General features: G+C 39.4%; 1 protein-coding gene across 2 annotated transcripts in view; it reads right to left on the reverse strand.

Annotated features, from left to right (window-relative positions):
• The window catches only part of KDM4C (lysine demethylase 4C), a 308,354-nt gene that overhangs the window by 21,888 nt on the left and 265,965 nt on the right, over positions 1-20,501 (reverse strand). For both annotated transcript variants that reach the window (XM_016214253.2, XM_087822671.1), the window contains one exon: positions 10,304-10,474. In XM_016214253.2, the coding sequence (XP_016069739.2) occupies positions 10,304-10,474 (171 nt within the window). The remainder of the gene's footprint in view (positions 1-10,303; positions 10,475-20,501) is intronic.

Consider the following 20,501-nt stretch of genomic DNA (forward strand, 5'->3'; position numbering starts at 1 on the left):
CAGAATTTGTACTTTTCATCTCAGATCCTTCTGTATTTCTTGAACTTTAGCCAGCATTTTGTACATGCAATTGTTAAATATTAGCTGCTAATTCTTGTTATTACTCCTAACCACACATATTTTGTCTACCAACATAAGTCAGTGATCCTTTGCTTTAAAGAAGGTATATGAATCTCAAAAATGAGAGGTGTTCAAGACTCTGGAAGGTTATGCAGTCCATCTCCTTCAGACAATGAGAGTTCTTCCCAGGGCACACAGCAGATGCATCACCCTTACATGGTTCAGGATGTGGGAGCCCTGGGATGGGGGACACACAGCCACTGAAGGCAAAGGGGAAGTAAAAGTCCGAGGGGGAGCACGAAAGCTACAATGAACAGAAAACAGGGATGTGGGAAGCCAAACCAGAAAATGAGTGCTGAAGAGAATTGTGGACTGAGAGAGTTAGGATGAACTCCACAGTGAGGCCAAGTGTACATATGTATGGTTACCTCAATTTAAAATGTTTGTGTGTCAAGATGGAAGCCCCATAAAAGGTAAATATGACTCTAATTTTGGTGGCCATATTGTCATGTTGAAGAATTAGGTGATTGTTAGGTAATTGTATGTGTGTGTTACAATACATCCATTTAGAGATGAAAATGAAGGGCCTGGCCATCCTATTTTTGAAATATGGGATGCCTATTCTCACACTGTAGCATGGGAGCTTTTCACTCAGTATCCCTTCAACTCTGAGACAAAAAAAAATAAAAATAAAAATCTATGCTTCGGAAATTAGGGGTCTTGGAATTACCCTAAATGCAGTAACTACTCTAGATGGGAAAAGCAGGAAAGAAGGAAAGAAACCCCAATATGGCCAAGTCTGAACTCATAATCTTGACCTGAAACCTGGACTTCATCCAATATTCCATCTCACTGATGGGCTTCACCTTCCATTTGGCTGAGCAAGCCACTATGGGAGCCATCTTTGACACTTCTTTCTTCTTCAGTCCCCAAATCAGTCCACCACTGAGTCCTTTTCATTCTGATACATTGTAACTAGCTAGTTATTAATAGGAAAAGAGCAAAAGAGAGGCCAGACATTATAAGCATGGCCTTTTGGGCAGCTTCACTAGGAAGCTGCGATTTCACACTCCCCAGGGAACCAGAGATCACTGGGGGAAGGGGTCCAACCTGGGAACAGAGATCAATGGCCAGAATGGATGTGGCCACTGCAGCCCACAAAAATTTGGGAATATATAATCACCTAAACAAAGGAGCTTGCTCTCTTGGCTCTTGGCTCTCTTCCATTCACCTGTATGGACCACAGCCATGTGGACCTCACACACAATGGACTAATGGACTGTAGCTGGGAACACAAACTAAGCTAGCCTGATAAAGACTGGACACTGTTCCAATATGGAGTGAAAACTAGACACTGGCTCTGATCTTAGCCCTGTTAAAGGCAAAATAGGACTTCTTCCTTGGCAAGACAAAGGGAAGCGGGATCTTGAAAACTCAGGGGTGTAATTCCATGGAAATAAAGCTTTTTATAATACCTCATCCTCCCATGCAAGCCTCAGAAAATTCTTTTTCTCAAGATATCACAAGAAGCCCATTTCCACAAGCAACAGGTAGGGATAAGGACCTCTCCCCACTGATAACAATGCTACCTCCTTACATGTATTTCAGATTCTTCCACTAATCCTTAGTCCAAGCTACATCATTTCCTCTGATCTACTGTAATGCTCTCCTAACCAGCCTCCCAGCATCTACTACAGCTCACTCTCCAATTTATCTTCTCCACTGTAGCCAAAGAAAATGCTTCATAACAAATGTCATGTTGATTTCTGCTTAAAGACCATCAATGGCTTCCACCTGCTCTTAAAGACCCAACCCTATAACATGTTCTTCAAAGCCTAACCTAGCCTGGCTCTTTCCTCCTTTTAGGCTCATTTCTTTCTTTTAGCAACCTGAGCAGCTCCTTCCTGCTAACAGCCTCTGTATGCTTGGCCTGAATACTCTCTCTCTGCCTTTTGTTTAGTTAATGCATCTGGTAGATCTTAGCTCTCACACTGATCGCTTATCTGCATAAGGTTTTTTATTACATGTTCTTACAGGATAATATTCCTATCATCCTGGACTTATCTCAATTTGAAGTACATTTTTATTAGTTTGACTGTCATATGTTACTTTTCCCCAATAGACTGTAAATTCCATGAGGGCCCAAACCATTTCCATTTTATTTCTTATCATCATAATTCCAGAACAGGTAAAAATTTTTGGTAAGGATATTGCTTACTGAAGAGCAAGATATCCTCAACTCTTTCCCAGTGTGATGTCCTTCAACACTCTGGCCCATCACAATTACTTTAATCTCTAAACTTATTTTCAATAACTTTCACTGGATATTTTTCTTGTAAAATCTTTTAGATCAGCTCCTGGTGGGGCTAAGGTAAGAAACATCAATAATGAACAAAATAACACAAATGGGCTGAGGTGGAGCATAAATTCCCAAAGCTGAGGTGGCCCCACTGACAAGAGGTGTCTCCTGGTCAACCTGGTCTCTGCCACTGTAATATAATGTCTGCATGGCCACCTGACTTGAAAACCCAGGAGCTTCCCAGGATCCCATGGCACAGAATGTTTCTGGAAACAGCTTTTTCTTAGTCTTTCAAACCTTCTTTGATATTTTATGTTGCCTCCAGAACACCCAGGATTACTCCTATAACTTATGCTTATACACCTTTGAATCCCCTATGGTGCCTAGCAGTGTTGAGCACAAAAATCAAAAAGAATAGTATCACTGGATATTCCCAAAGCCAGGGTAGATTTGGTTCATGGTGCCTGCAGTCTTTGGGTTTAAGCTCTGCACTGAAAAGAGATGATGAAGTTCTGGAAATTAATAACATTGCCCCCAGGTTCAATGAAGTTATTTTGATTTTTTTTTCAGTTGGAATATGAGATGTTATACCTTAAATCCCCTTTGAAAGAATACACCAGAAATATTCCTCTTGGGAATAAGTTCCCCAAGCCAATCACCTTGAGATAATTACTAAAAGAGAAGAGAAATACTGTCACGTGGGGAAGGTATTTGAAGAAAAACATAACTGACAGTGTGTCTTTAGGGCAACTAGTCAATCTGCTGCCTGGAACATCAGGGCAACGACACACTCTTCTTCAGAGGATCACCAGTGCTAAGTGGAAATTGCCAATATGACTGCTACAGAACATGGTCAGTGAGATATACACAATTTATAAAGAAGAAAGGGGGCCCAACTCAAATCAGGGCTTCAACATTCTGTTATGCCCCAGGCTTTAATGCAAAAAGCCACACAAGAATTATACAAAAGAGAATAAAATTCCAGGGCCTGCTTAAGTACCCAACCTCACTAACCTGAGACAGTTCATGAAAGTTATGAGACTAGTTAGGGCCTCAGTGAAGGGCACGAGGTTGAGAGAACTGACGAATCAGATAAAATCTGACCTTAGTCAGAAGCCCCTGCCCAACAACTGTGGGTTTAGTTTGCAAAGATACAACCAGACTCCAGGCCTCTGAATGGCCCTCAGCTTCTTTGATTGTTTTTCTTAATAAACAAGATAGTAATACTATTCCCCTTGGTGGGTACATTCTTTCTATTTATATATCTATCAATTAAATTGTGCTTAAATACAATCTGTCCACTGTAAATTGTGTTTATAAAGGTATAGTAATGTGTTTTATATATATTGTACTGCTTTATGTTATTTGTTTTTTGAAGATGTTTGAAATACTTAAAAGAATCTGAACTAAAATAATGTCTGATTTATTAGTGTTATGGACATTAAGTGCTTAGGAAAATTGTGACATTTGTGAGAATTGTATATATTAAATCTATAGTCATAGTTAAGATGTCCACGGAAATTTGACTACCTAAACGTAAAATGATTAGGACTGATCTGTCAAATTTATACATTTTATAAACATTAATCAAGGAACAAATGAGTCTGTTCTTATTTTTATGTAAAATTATTAGATGTATTAATAAAGTTTGTCGGCTGAAGTTGAAGGCTTAAAAAGTAAATTTTAAATTGAATACTGATTAAAATCAAAGTAATAACAACTATTCCTTTAAATGTATAAAAGACTTCCCAAGGTGAAGTACAAATCAATGGGAATTTAGTGAAGCCTTCACCTCAGAGGCTCTCAGGTTCTCAGTCAGGAAAGAGCCACTAAGTGGGCACCATTCCTGAGCAGTCAAATGCCATGTGGGCCATTCCTGAAAAATTGTCAACTAACAAAGTTTCTGGAGCCTTCTCTGGCAAATTTCCATTGATTCTAGAAAAACCATTGAAGGGGCTAGGGGGTAATGAAGGTGGTTTGGGGTATTAGTCAGGAGGAAACAGAGCAGATGGTCTGGCGTGAGGCGTGACTTCCACCTGACTTGAAAATCCAGGGCGCCGCAACACCAAGGAACCAAGAGGAATCTGAAAGTTCTTCCCAGGGTCCCACAACAGAAACTGCTGCTGGGACCAACTCTTCTTAGTTTCTCAACACTGCTCCTCAGGTATTTTTCTTTGCCTCCTACACCTACTTGCTGAGCGGAAACTAGAAAATGACAGTGAAATCTCACACATACAGACACTGTTTAACATAACAAGCAGGAACCAAGTTCTAAGGACACATCTTCTACCCAAATTTCATCAAGACCAGAAAAGAAAGCATCAACTAGATGGGGAAGAAAATGGGGGATGGGGCGAGTTCCGCATACTGAAGTTAATATCCTCAAAAAAATTATTGTGTGCCTACTGTGTGTCAGGCATTTATCTCATTTAGTCCTTTCTATAATCCTAGAAGGTGGAAATTATTCCCTTTTTATTGGGGGAAAAATCATAGGCTCAAAAGTTTAAGCAATTTGCTTTAAAATAAAAAACAGAAAAAAATTAGCTCTAAGAACTTCAGTTTGCATCGTGCAGCCCACAAAAACTAAAGGCTATGACAGTACGTCCCTACAATCCTGAAGAGTATAGTTCTCAGGCATCTGTCACATGTCAACAGAGGCTGAAAAATGCAGCAAGTCCTCATGGAAATTTCAGTGATGGACTCTTGCTGTCGAATTTCTAAATGGTCCTGTATCTCTGCATGCGCACTGGTGAATGTCAAGTGCTCATCCTAGAACTATCTAGATCCTGTTGCACCAACCTCCTCCCCCGGAATGAGCTCTAAGTTCAGACAAAATGAAGCAGTCATCACTGTAGTGTCAGCATGGGCATGCAAGAGGACACCAGGTTTTAGCAGAGGTTAAAAGGGGGCTCTAGAATCTCTGTGCTTGCTGAGTTCTCTCAGGTGGGCAACTTTCATTCCCATCAAAATAGTAGGAGACAAAAAAATTCATCAAGAAGCGTGTTGCAATTTCATAGACTGACAGGTGGAGGCGTATTGCAATACATCTTTTATTACTGCTCTTGACAGCTACAGATTGCATGCTGAGTTTAACTGGGCTGATACACATTCTGCAGGTATATTGTTGAGTGGAAAATTTTTGGACATTTTTCTAGCTATCACAGAAATAAAGTACGTAGGTATGGAAATAAATTTTCTGGTAGTCTGAAGAATTTTTCTCCCTACAGCTTCAAATACTCTCTAGTCACATAATCCTAACATAGGCACTTTAATGCTTGGCAAACTTATTTTAAAATATGGATAGGCCAGCCTGCATTAAAGGGTTTAGAAAATGATTTGTAATCAGTGATTCTATAAATAAGGGATCGTAACTTTCTTTACTAAAGCATCAGGCTTCATAAGGGAAGATATTCATGACGTACATAAACAGTTGGGATGATTAAACTTGATATTCTAAATCTGATTTTCATAGTTAAAAAACTGAAATTGTGCTGTACCCTTACAGCAGTTCTAGTTAGCAGACACCCGCAGCTTAGAGAAGCTCATTCTTCAGGAGCCAGTAACACTGATGCCACATTGCATCTGAGGGAAGAACTTTCCCAGCGGCACTCAGACGTGATAAGCACATTTTGTAAATTAGAAAATTTTCAGGCAAACAGAAGAAAAAATCATTTTCTACCACCAGTTTCAGATGCCCTGGGTATATCATCTAATGAAAACAAGATTTCTCTGAGGAATGTGAAACGCATTTAGTGTTTCCAACAAATAACTATTCTACCACAATCTGCAATATACTGAGACAGAAACAGACCTGATTACAAACATTTGTTTTATTGCAGGATGAAACTCTACAGCAGGGAACCAAGCAGGGTCCCATCTCCCAGAAGACAGTTCTGGTGTAGATGAATATCAAAAGTAAAAGTGGGACGATCACAGCAATTAAGTTACATGGCCTAAAAAATGATGTAAATGTATTTACAGTATATCATATAGAGAAATCAATAATTCACATGCAGATATATTTATAATATACTTAATCATACTCATCCAACATGTCTTAAAATACAACATCAAATTCCTCTATTTCACACTGATGTCTAGGTGACATACTACAAAGGCATTTAATCATGTAGCTTTCATTAACTTCAGTGAGAAATACAGACGGCAAGCAACCTCTGATAATCCTTTCAATTTTAAAAGCTTGCCTTAAAATCCCATGATTTCACCTTTGTGGGAACCTGGATGATGACCAGGACAAAATACATGGCTAATGGACTGGATCTGTAGAACTGAAACAATGTAGTTACTTTTGTAGAAAAGGAAATTACACGCAGCAATAGTCAGGGCTTCTGGCACCACAAGGTAAGGAGTCTTCTAAAATGCCTCAGGAGGATGCATCTAGGAAAGTTAATTTCATGTGTCAACTTGACTGGTCCGCAGACCCAGACGTTTGGTCAAACGTTATTCTGGGTGAGTCTGTTTTGGGTGAGTTTAATATGTGAATTGATAGAATGAGTAAAGCAGATTACCCTCCCAATGAGAGTGGGCCTCACCCAGTGAACTAAAGGCCTGAACAGAACAAAAGGGGTGACCTCCCCAAAAAAGGGTATTTCTCCTGACTGCCTTTGAACTGGGGCTCAGCTTTTTCCTGCCTTTAGACTCTAAATGGAACACGGGCTCTTCCTGGGTCTCAAGCCTACTGGCCTTTGGACTACAACCACACCATCAACTCTCTTGGTTCTCAGCCCTTCAGACTCAGAGTGGAATTGCACCACTGGCTCACCAACTGCAGATCTTGGGACTTCTCAGCCTCCATAACCACATGAACCCATAAATCATACACATACACACACACACACTTTTAATATACTTATTAAATACATACAGACACACCCAATGGTCTGTTTCTCTAGAGAACTCTGGCAGATACAATGTTATAAGGAAAAAGATCTTCCCCATAGAGCCACCAAAGACATCTTGGAGACATCTCACCCAGCACTAAGATAATACAGAGTAGAAAGCCACAGAAGCCAACAAATGGTGGTACCACTAAGAAATATGTGAAATTTGAAAACACAACATGATTGGAACCTTTCTAAGGTTTCAGAAATAAGTAACCAAAAATGTTAGACATAGAATGGGGTAGGGGGAGTATAGAGGGAGGAAGGATTGGATAAAAGTGAGAAGACCTGCTCACAGATGACTATATTTTTTCCCTGAAGAAATTTATCATTTACACAAATTCAGGTAGGCCCCTCTCCAATCTATACCCCTCAGATCACTACATGTGCTGCCCCTCCCTCCAAAGCTAGGGCTCTGACCACATATGCATGCATACACACACAGCCCCTCAAACCTTTACCAAATACACTAAGTAATGCTAATCAAGCTGTAAGGAAGTTTGCTTTTCCATGCAATATCATGGTGCTTCTGAACAATCTTACAAATATCAGAGTCAGCATTCTTCTCACAACATCCACGCATACTTAGAACCAAACTTGTTTGGGTTCCCAAAGAGTGGGAGCAGGAGGTGTCAAAGGAGCCCAGCCAGGTGTGGCTCAGCGGATGAGTGTCGACCTAGGATCCAGGTGATCAGGGTTCGATTCCCAGTCAGGGCACATGCCCGGGTTGCGGGCTCGATCCCTAGTCGGGGGCATGCGCAAGACAGCCAATCAATGACTTCATCATTGATGTCTCTATCTATCGCTCTCCTTTCCTCTCTCTGAAATCAATAAAGATATATATAAAAAAAAAGGAGGGGGTGTCAAAGGAAAGACTCATGGAATTTCAAAAAACTTCCAGGATCACAGACACTCTTTTCCAATGCAAAAGTTAAAAACATTCCAGGAAGGCTTATGACTGGCTGGATGCGTGTACAGATGGCGTGCTATGGAATTGTGCACCTGAAACCTGTATAATTTTGCTAATCATTGTCACCCCAATAAATTCAATAAAAAGGGGGGGGAATCTGGCTGTGTGTGTGAAGGCTTGTGAAATGAAAGGGAAGTTAGGATTCATTAAATGCTAGCATGGACAAAGACCTAACTATTTGCTCAGGTTTGGGGATTAGTGCTCAGTATTCTTTTATCACACCCCCTCCATGCTCCCCACCCAAGTTTTCCTCTTTTGCAGGCTCAGTATTCACAGTTTGCACAAAAGAAGGCTGATTCTGAAGTAGCCTAGGCAAGGCTGGTGAAAGCAATCGGCTTCAGCCTCCTGTATATTTTCAGGCGTTTTGTGGTCTTGAAAATCCCTTCTCCTGCTTTAAATGTCCCTTCTTCCCAGGGCTTCAGAACAGATGCTCTAAAGCGATTCTGGGACTGAATACTCTTTCTGACACTTACTAGCTATGTGTGACCTTGGGAAAATTATTTACCTATTTGTGCCTTAGTTTCCTCAGAAGTAAAATGTGAAGAATAGTAGTGCCAGCATGTAAGGTTGTGAGGAGGAAATGAGTTCATGCACTTGAGTTCCTGAAGCAGTCCTGACAAGTGGACATGATGGTAAGTGTCAGCCCATATAACTCTGTGGAGTCTCATGCTCATTCTTCTGGACCCAAGAGGCGGTACGCTTCATCAGGTTCATCCATAGCATTGATCACCCATTTACCAGCCTGCCTCCCCCTAGACTGAGCAGGAATCATACCTCCTTTCTCATTCTTTTGCTAGCACCCAGTGTGATGCTTGGCACACAGGTACTTGGTGATTGTGGATTCAGTGCTTAAAGGGATGACCTACTCTAACAAGGAAAGCACGTTACCTAACCATTGCTGTTTATGAGTGGCAATGGCAATGCAGCAAAGTGAAGCTCCAGTTAGAATTTTGCAAAGAAGTACAATGCATCGTTTTGGTATATGATCAAGTCCTGGGATTGTTAATTTATCTAAATTCATTAGCTAAAATATTTTAAATAAGGTCATTTTTGTTTACAAACTTGTGTCTTTTAACAGCATAGAGAAGTAAACATAACAAAGCTGACTAAATCAATGTTTCTTTGGCCCAGGAAACCGAAGTTCTAGAAATATTTATGAGCAATCTCATACAGATCTCATACAGTCACATTTAATTATCAATTGTACACACACATAATTAGTACTATTAAGTCACTAAGAAACATCTAAGAACAAAAAACAAAGTATCAACAGACCTAGTAGAAGGCAGAAGTTACGAATACATTACTGAGGCCTGGCTCCCCAAAACAGTACTTCCCTTAAACATATAAGGGTAACCAGATGACCACTAGACTAACCTTGACCCCAGTTATTCAATTGATCTCAGTTTCAAAAACCCTTCTATGGAAAGTGTTCTTCTTGTGAAACATCCTGCTAAAAATAATCTCCTGAGACACATTCACCTGGTCCTCTAAATAATTCCCAAAGGTTCACTGAGGGGGCAGGGGAAACAGGAGACAGGTAGATGGGGACACGCACGCACGCGCGCGCACACACACACATTCCAATCCAGACCACAGTTAAGAAACTCAGTATAAGTCACAGCTGTTTTGCTGTGTGATTTTTGTTACTCCTCTATGAAACATCCACAGATGTTTCTGTCAGATCACAGATGTCAATGTCAGGTCAGATTAGTAAAAGCCATATTCTTCAGTTAAGCACAAAAAAAGAGCAGTAATAAAGGAATTCAAATATGCTAACTGTAACAGAAAAGAACAGGTGAATCTACACATTATGTTCTCTGGCCACATTTCTCATTTAATTAAAATAATTTGGGAAGATGAGCCTAAGTATACCTTGCTACTATTTAGAATGATGAAGGCTAAGGAACCTCCTAGAAAACAATATTTCTTTGTAGTGGGAAAATAGCACACCTTAATGAAATAGCAAGTGAAATGAGTTACTTCAAGAGCCAGAAGAAAGATTCCTGAAAAGTTCAGCTGCTTTAGTTTTATACAAAGAGTAAACTGGGGACATGCACCCCAGGAACTTACCACAATATCCTCAGGGAATGTGTCTCTGCTGAAGGAGCCATCATCAAACATGACCTCGTAGAAAGTCTGTGATGTCACAGCGATCACTCTGCAGCTGTAGTAGCGAGTGTTCCGATGCTTTGTGATGACAGTCTGCCCCACGGAGATGCCCTTCTCACCAGCCTTAAGCTTCTAAAAGGGGATGAAGAAAGAAGAGAAATTGGAAAAAGAGAAGAGGAAAGGACAGAATATAAAATAAATATTTATTTAGAAAACAATCACTGACTTGGTAATAATATCATTTTTCAATTTTTTAACTTTTTATTGGGGAATACTTTCAGACTTTAAAAGTTGCAAGAATATGAATGGTACAAAAACACCCATGTCCCCAGTTTACTCTTTGACCCTTTGTTATCTATTGCTATTAACATTTTACCATTTCCTTTCTCTTTGCATATGCTGCCTCTATTTTATATGTGTGTATATTTAAGTATTATACACACACACACACACATAAAATATTAGCCCCTCATCACCAACCATTTGAGCTTTACTGAGCTTTTATTCCTAAATACATCAGTGTGTGTTTTCTAAAAAGAGGGATTCCCCTTTACATAACCAGGGTTATATAACAGCTACAGTTACTAACTTTAGTAAATTTAACATTGACATGATCCTCTATAATGCATGTTCCAATTTTGTCAACTGAGCCAATAATGACATTTAGGGCACCCCCTGCACCCCAGTCCCTGCTCTCAAGTACAGGATGCAGTCTAGGGTCAGGTTCTGCATGTAGTTGCCACATCTCCTTAGCCTCCTTTAATTTGGAACATTTCCCCAGTCCTTCTTTGTCTTTTATGATTGTGATAATTTTGAAGGATACAATTCTCCCTCCCCTGCTTTTCTGAATAGAGCCTTTGCCTGATGTTTCCTCATGATTAGATCCAGGATGTGCGTTTCGGGACAGACCACACAGATGATGCTGCGTTCTTCTTGGGATATCATATCTGGAGGCAGTGATGTTTGTCTGATTCAACTGGGGATGGAAATTTTGATCCCCTGTCAAACTACAGTCCGATTTTTCCATTTCATAATTACCCTTTTCCCTTACTACAGATAAGCAATCTTCGGGAGAGCTTTAACACCATGCAAAATACCTGTTCCTATACACTTCTGCTTGGATTTAGCATCCGTTGATGAGTCTTGCCTGATCCAACCTTTACTATGATGGTGGTAATGGCTGATTTTCCTGCTCTGGCACTCCCTCCCTCCACATTTACTAGCTGGCACTTGTCATTTCTTAAGCAAGAGGCGTCTACTCTCCCCACACCCATCCATCCATCCATTATCTGTATGAACTTAATAATTCCTCCTCCACAGTTGTTTATAATTAATACTAAACTTTTTGGTGCTCAGATTATCCCAGATTTGGCCAATGAACAAAGCCTATTCAAATTGTTTCCTGTGCCTTTTAGACATTTTTTTAGGCAGTTTCTTACTTCCTGGCCTAACAAGATGTTGGCATTTCCCTGGGCAATGTAGTTGTTTTAGAGGAGAGTGATATTAGAGACTAACATGCAAGTGCTTAGGTGTGCTTACTTCTAATTATTATAGGGGTATCTTTGCTTTCAGAAGACAGAGCAAGGAATATATACATGTATGCACACATACACATACACATACATACATACACATGCATAAGTACATATGTATACATTGTATAGATCTTAAGTTCACAGTGAAATAAATCCCTATTCATTCCCACAGGGTTCTTATCACCCCCGCCACACACACACACACCCCTATATTTGTATGTACCTTGTTCTCAGTGAGAAGAGTGAGAAGCTTGGCTTCAAGAACATGAACCCATTTACTCATCTGGTTAGTCTTAAAATACACCCAGCTACAGTTTGCCTTCTGTAGGAGGGCTGAACTAATAGTTTTAGACTATAAAAAGTAAAAGTAACCCACAAGACAGCTCCTTTTATTTTTAAATTAAACATTAAGGATAAAATTCTATTATCAACTCATGCTGACAACAGTTGGGTAGTCAAGATCAGCCACAGTGCTTCCCTAAGAATAATGAGTAGTAGACTCCTCTCCTCTTTTTTGTTGTTGTTGTTTCTACTCTTGTTTTTCCACACATGGCTGCAGTCTCCTGGAACACCACGGCTAGGTCTCAGAGTACACACACCATGCCATGGAAGCAGAACTCAGGATTAAGGGTTTCTCTCGAAAATGCTTGGTAAAGCTCCTGGCTCACAGTAAATACTCCAGAATGTTAGTTTGTTGTATCTTGGGGCTTTTGTTTATTCTGTTTTTCAGGATAAGCCTGTTGCTCCCTTTTCAGAAACTCCTGCAAACCCCATTCCTGCTAGACAAAGTCAGTAGTCAACATCTTATGCAGAAGTCTATTCTCAAGCACTGGGTTCCCTTATCTCCCCAACTCCACTCATTCACTGACCTGATTCATTGGATGCTCTGACCCACTAGCAAGGCCCTGAGTTAAGCACTTGGGAAGGTTCAGGACCTTGATAAGTGGGCCCTAGAAGGCACAGCCTCACAGTCCCCAAGACACTAACAATATTCTGACATGTCACCTACATCTACAGAAAAAGCCAGGATTCATTAAATCCCAGTATTTTCCATCAGGGTATTTAGAACACTGGGTTATAGTGTCATCATGCAGAATCTCAAGAACACCTTATAGGGGACAAATAAAGTATTATGTTTGATCTTTTTCTTCCAGAAACTAAGGAACACATGCCCAGTGAGTCATTAACCCACTAATTCCTTCAATAGTTGTTTTTTGCTAGCCAGTGGAAATGAAGCACTTCCCCAGGTGCAGGCGACTCAAATATACAAAAACCACTACAACTTGATTCCTGTTCCCTAGAATAGGCCCACACAGGTATGTGCCATGAAGTCATCTTATAGGTAGCATGACAGAAGGCTAATGGGACATATTCTAGCATGTCATCTACAGTATGAGTTTGTATTCATGGGCAGAATTAAGGGAGGAGGGAAATGAAGCACGAAATGATGGGCATTTGTAACATACTGTGGCCTGGCTGTTAGAGGTTTCTACTTCAAGCATAGTACATTAAAATCACTACAGGCCTCTTACTGTTATCCTTTGGTAAAATGTTTATACACCTAAAGGCACAGAATCATTATGACTGCTATTTAGATTGTATAGGGTACAACTAATTCCAGGAGGCAAAGTTCACAACCTGTGTGGATACACACAGTGGTCCTGAGCAGGACTTGAATTAGGGACAAATGGAGCTTCATCCTGACAGCACTTTTTTGCAGATGTTGTCTCTCTCTGTCAAACTGACTTAAAAATACTCCTGGTTAGAATTGCAAATACTGCATTTCACTATGCTATTGGTTCTTTTGTGCCTATGTTATTGACATTGGATTTACCATCTTAAGGAGACAGGGTGGTTTGGACTTGAATTCTAAGCTCTGCTTCTTACTAGCTATGTGATCTTGGGATGTTACTTAACCTTTCTCAGCCTCATCTGCAGAAGGAAGAGCACTGAAAGGTCTACTATAAAATAGTATGAAGTACATAAAACACCTAGACTCATGGGCAGTTTGTTCTCAGCAAATGTCAACTGGTTTCATTTTGGGAAATAAAGAACATACCAGAGACCTGGTTAATAAACCACCTCTCCCTTCTGTGCTCAGTAACTGGCATGTATGACTGCGCAGCACCCTGATTTCATAAGACAAGACTCAATCCAGCCCCAAATCATCACTGACCCGCTCTTTAGCTTATCCACTCCTGACTCTAACTCTTGTCATAGCACATAGCTATGGTCCTTACGAAGGAAAGCATAATGTGATCTCCTCCTCCCACTGCCCAAGCTCCCAAAACCTTTGTTTACATCTCACTTAAAGCCCTGGACAAATGTCACTTTCATAAACTGTCCTCCTTAGGACAGGCCAAATCCACGGGACACCAGGACATATCTGTCTTTATATCCATGCATCTAGCAGCATGTGTACAATGCTGTTACTGAATAATGAATGAATGAGTCAATGAACAAAAAATGAATTAATGAACTATGAGAATGGCACGGACACATTTTTAAAATGAGAGAGAACTGATTCATTCACTGTTTAGAAAATGAAAAAGAAAAGAGGAGTTTTAGAAAAATGTTCCTCTTTGTTGGGGTGAGGAGGCATGTATATAGGTAAGAGAAAGGAATAAAGAAGGTTTATGGTGAAATACACAATGTGTGGAAAGTGGAAGCAGCCAGTCAAGGGAAAGGAAAGCAATACAGGCTTGAGAGAGAAAAGGTTGACTCCAGACCACAACCATTTTCTTCCTGTTTAGGACATGAAATTTATGCAAATTGACTGGCTGGAAGGATGGCCAGCACACAGATTAAATATACAGCCTTCATCTAAATAAAAATTTTCATAAGCTTCAAGCATGACAAGTTCATGGGAAGTACTAAGGAAAACAGATTTTTTTCATAATGCTATTTTGATAGGATTTCTGATTTATTTTTGCAAGAAAAATTTATTGATAAGCATACCCCATAACTGATTATACAGTCTCAAAAATATTTCCTGTCAGAAAAGCCTAAGAATCTATTGATGTTAAGAATGTCATTTCTGATCAGAGAAGACGGACGTTATGCAAGGGGGTTGTGCCAGGTTAAAGAAGTGGCTATGTATTTTGAAGATTAGTATGAAGGCTAAAGCAGTGAAAGTCAAATTTTCTTTAACATGCACTGAGCAGAAATGAACAATGTTGTTTTTGTTTGTTTTTTAACACAACTTCTTTTAAAGAAAAGCTAAAATCAGTTTGAGATGTTGGGGATGTGAAAAAAATGTTAAGTGTTCTAGAAATTCCACAAAAGCCTCAAAGAGTTCCTGGGAAACAATAACACATCTAGAGTTTCCAACAAATGTCCATATACGTGAGAATTAAATTGTCCCCAATAACTCTGTGAGATAGTTGTTATTTTCATTAAGTAGATGAAGTGAGGTACAAAGTCAAGTGACTTTTCCAAGGTCTCAGAGCTGGTGAAAGGCTGCAGTCGGGCCCAGAAACAAGTATTCTCACTTTATAAATGTCTTAGTATCATCAACCAGGAGAATAAATGTGGAAAGAAATTAGAGGAAATATAAAACCAGCCAGGAAATGAGACTGATGGAATTCAAGCAGTTGCCTAAAGAACTAATATTTTCTTTTTCTTTCTTTTTAAACTATGATTTATTGAGTACCTACCTCCTCTATTCTACATACCTTTTGAGGAACTTCTCATATAAAAATTAATCTAATCTCCCCAGTAACTCACAGCATTGAAATAGCAACTGAGATTTGGAGCCTATCTGGTGATTAAAAAAAAAAAAAAGCAGAATAATTGATATGCTCTCCATTTTCATATATGCATACACATGACATGCACACACTGCAGTAAGTTGCAAAAATGTCCACCAATATTCATTCTTCCCTTTTCCCACACCCTTTGCAATGTGAATTTGCAGCCCCTCTCCTCAAGAACTGGTGTCTATTTTCCTACTCTTTGATCTCTGCTTAGGCTGCTTTGGTCAACAGAATATAGCAGAAATAATGGTACTGTACACTTCTGCTGGTCCAATACAGCAGAGACCTTGTACACTTCTGCTGTCTCTCCAGGGGCCCTAGACTCTGTCATGTGAACAAACTCAAGTTCCTCTGCTGACATATGAGAGATCGCACTGACCAGAGCTGAGGCTCTAGACGTGAGAGAATCCAGCCAAGAGAAGGCCAACTGTTCTGCAGTTGACCACAGATGAATGAGGCAACCAACCTGGAATAGAAGAACCACCCAGCTGAGCCCAGCCTAAACTGATGGCCTACAGAATCACCAACTACAGAGTTGTCATTGTTTTAAGCCATCAAGTGTTGTGATGGTTTGTCACACACAGAGACAACATATAAAATAAATACTAAGAAAAAATATACTAAACTGTTAACAATGTATAACTCTAGGTAATGGAATTGTATTTAGTTGCTTCTTATGTACTTTTTAGTACTTCCCATTATGCACTCCTTTAATAACTGTTGAAAACACTAAATGGAATAAAATACAAGAGTCCTTGCAAGTTTCTAATTCTTCAAATAGCAACCAATCCAGTTAGATCTACTTAACTGAGATACTCAAAAAAAGCTGAAGCCAAATTATTTTAAAAAGACCATCTTCAACATTTATTTTCCAGTTCAACAAATATGATAGAAGAAGGACTTGAGGAAATGAACACTTTATAAAATTTAATTATAAAATTTCATCTGACTTCTATCTCACATTTAGGCCAAATGTGATGTAATAAAAAAAGGTACTTTTATTTTGTTCTTAATAATCATTACTCATTCCTAAACCATGTTGTTTCAATCAAATAAATTTTATTCTCAGGTTTGGTGCTGTACTCATTAAAACAAAAACCAAGAAACCCTCATCAAGTCTTTCTGAGACTCATTACTATACCTGTTTGTCCCATCAAACTAAGCCACCTATAAAGGGCAACACCAATAATAAAATCCAATTGTTTAGATGTAAAGAGTTTTCTCTCCACTGATACCAGGTTGCTTTCAATCAGGGTGGGCTTAAAAATTAAACAGGCTCTTATTATGAAGCATTCTAACCTTCATAAGACTCTAACCAATGTTGAAATAAATTTCCACACTTCAGATTAAAGATGGCTGGCTAATCATCAATGATTACAGTCTGAGCAGGAAGAAAAAGATGTCCCTAATATGTGCACTGTTTCATCAAAGGCATGCCAACATCCAACAAGCCAACTCCAAAATATTTAGAGCCAGTATTGACAAAATAGGATGAAAAAAAATCAACATTTCTTACCTGACAAGTACTCTACAGCGGTAAACTCTGTGCCAGAGCCAGAGCCAGAGCCAAGAACTGGCTGGCACACAGTGCAAAGAGAAAAAATAATGCAAGGGTGGGAATGGAGTGGAAAAGTGGCATTTAAATTAGCAGTCACAGAGTGCTTATTACAAGCAAGGCACATTGCTAGATGCTAAGGACTAAAATAAAGAATGAGAGAGTCCCGTCTCTCAAATAGCCCACAGGCAGAAGGGAAGGCTGACATGGCTGACCATCACGTAGGTATTAAGAGTGAACAGGCAGGGGCAGGAAGGGACCCTCTAGAGAAAGCTTCACCATGGAGAACACCTGAACCAGGCCTGAAGGAGCCAGGAAGCCCAGATGCACATCCATCAGGAGGCCATTTGAGAGCACAGGGTTTGATTACCTCATGAGCCAAATGTATAAAATAAAGCACACAAGATTACAAAAGAAACAAATTATGTTGCAATAATATAGAAAAACAAATTTGTGGTATAATATCTGTACTCCTGTAATAATAATAAAATACTAATATCTAGTGACAACGGTAATGTGATTACTACTTTAGACAGTCATAGAAACTGCTAATGCCATCATCACCTATACTAAAAACTGACAGGATTGCTCAATTCCAGCTAGAATTTAGTGAAAGAAATTGTAATTTTTTTCTCATCCCCTAACAGGCAAATTTTTCCTGATATTATAAAAAAAAAATTATAATCTGGAATATTTAGTTAACTTTTTAACAACAGCCTTATAAAAACCACAACAATGTCATATATATAATGGTACTTGTACGTACTGTACATAAGTGGACACAGTAGCAAAATGAAACTCAAAGACGACATCTCTGTGACGGGTTAATTTATAGAAGCTAAAATGGGTAATCTGGGGATGACCTAAACTGACACAGGAATCTAACAAGTACTGAGAATGGAATATGCACTATATTCTCAAATATCATTCCTTCCCAATGAGTTTCTGACAGAGCAGAGAGCAGTTGGTTCAATATGACCTCTAAAGAGAGGGCTCAGGGGGAAAGAGTCTGGTGTGGTAGAGGGAAGGGAGAATCCTCTGCTTTGGCAAGATGGATCTTTTCTTATCCAAGACCTGGCAAGGCTGATCTGTGTTCATGCCCTGAAGGAGGGTCACCCAACATCTGCCAAGATGTGCCATGGTCAGGGCAGAGATGTCTTCTTGGGAAATCCATGACTGCGTTATCCATCTATATGATGTTACTAAAGGGTGTAAATCCAAATAAAACAGTGTACTCACAGGCTCACAGAGCCAGCAAGGTAAGAGAGCTGAAGAAACAAGTAACTTATCCCATGAATAGACAAAAAAGTACATTTCCATGTAGAGCCAATGACCCTTTCACCTTCTCCACTTATTATTTCTCCCTAATTTCTATGAACTAATAACTTTAAGATATTATTACTGTAGTTTTTCAAGAATCCATCTTATAAAAATTCCTAGAGGAATTTGAGTAAATAAATTAATATAAACTCTCGTCTTTTACCAAACGAATGCAGAAGTCACTCCTCTAAACGTTCCCTGTCATGATGACAGCTTTCTCCATAAAATTACAAGAACCTGGTAAAAACCTTCTACCCAGAAAAACCTAAAGCCCTGGGGCTTCGTGGAGAAATAATTGCTCTTACAGACAAATGCACATGCACACTCATAAAAATGTCACAAGTATTTAATTTTCTATGTGTCTGTTTGTTCACGTGTACTTTTATTTCTCATGGGTTTTTAAGTGCAAACATATAATACAGTGGGAAATAGTGGTAAGCAGTTTCCCAGCAAACTTAAGGTCTTACTCACTTTAACGTCTGTAAAGGATACTAAATAGACTGCAGAAGAAACTGAGAAAAAAACCCCACAAATTATTTTCCATCTAAGTCATGTGCTCACCTCAGAGGAAGTGGTCTTGTGTTGGGAGGTAAGTGAAGAGAACTGCAATGGGAGAACCATCTTTAGATGCTTCCCTGTGCTAATGCAGGAAACTCTCAACAGGTTAAGTGCCTCCTGCTTTCTTTTCTGAAGAGCAAGCAACTTGCTGCATAAAGAGCAGAGAGGAGAGCTCTCACATCAGGTACACTGGAAGAGCTGGGGGGACATGGCAGCGCCCCACTGCTAAGATGGAACCTGACGTGCACTCTTACCTAAGTCATGGGCAATCTCATTAGTTGTTAGAGAACAGGTGAGTCCCTGGATGCCGGCCCCCAGAAGCTCTGCCTTGGCTTTTATATTTCAGGAGCTCTTAGTCTTCTTGTGTAGCAGCAGTGAAATTTGGGGAGAACTACAGCTTCGACACAATCTCAATCATTCATACTAGGCTATGTGGGTGTGTAGAAATTAACAAACTGATTCTAAAATTTATGTGAAAATGCAAAGGCCCAAAATACTCAAAGCAATCTTGAAAAAATACTTGAAGAAATTACAATTTGGAGGAAATGAGGAGGAAAAGCATTTGTTCAATTATAAGATAATACAACAATTTTGTTTATCTTGGATGAGACTATTTCAATAGAAGCAAGGAGTATAGGGTATTACTGCATGGTACTCTTGCCAATAATGATTTTTGAATTTCAATGACAGTTTGTGACTGGGATAAAAATAGCTAAAATAGATGCAAAAAATTTTTAAGGAAGGAAATCCAAAGCAAAACACACTAATTAAATGTTTTAACAGTTTTTCTGTTCCACCAAGAAGGAAGCCAAGATAAATAATGAAAGCATGTAAGCTAATCGAAGCCATAGTCTCAAGTTGGAAAACCGACTCCCAAAACAGCACAGTCTAAATGAAGTGCCATGTGACCTGGAAGTTCTGCAACTTTTAATGACTGTTGAACCTCTCTGAAGTTCTGTTTCATCATCCATAAAATGAATACAATCATAATACTTCTACACAAGGTTACTGTGAGGCCCAAATAAGATAATGTACTATGTATGAAAATGCACAGTAAGCTATAAAGGTACTACACAAATATTACCTATTATCATTGTTCTTTATCTACATTGATACACTGCTACCAACAAAGGAGGATGGTCACTTTGAACAAGAGAGAAAATTAGTGTGAAATAGGCCTTCATGGTTCTATAAAGACACACTACTTATATGAGCATGAGAGAGACAGACAGACAGACATTGAGCAAGCACAAGCTTCCTAGGTTTCTTTCAAAATTTTAGGAGAAACAGCCAAAGGAATAGTGGAAGAAAAGTCAGTCAAAAGCTTTCTACTGCCCATCACAACAGCAGCAGGAAGAGTGCAAGTTCTACCCAGCTAGCTCATTATGTTAGCCAAAGGGGATAAAGCCACCAAGTCTTTGAAGTCCATTATTGAT

Source organism: Miniopterus natalensis, chromosome 12, assembly GCF_054644295.1.
Source record: "Miniopterus natalensis isolate mMinNat1 chromosome 12, mMinNat1.hap1, whole genome shotgun sequence".
NCBI classification, from domain to species: domain Eukaryota; kingdom Metazoa; phylum Chordata; class Mammalia; order Chiroptera; family Miniopteridae; genus Miniopterus; species Miniopterus natalensis.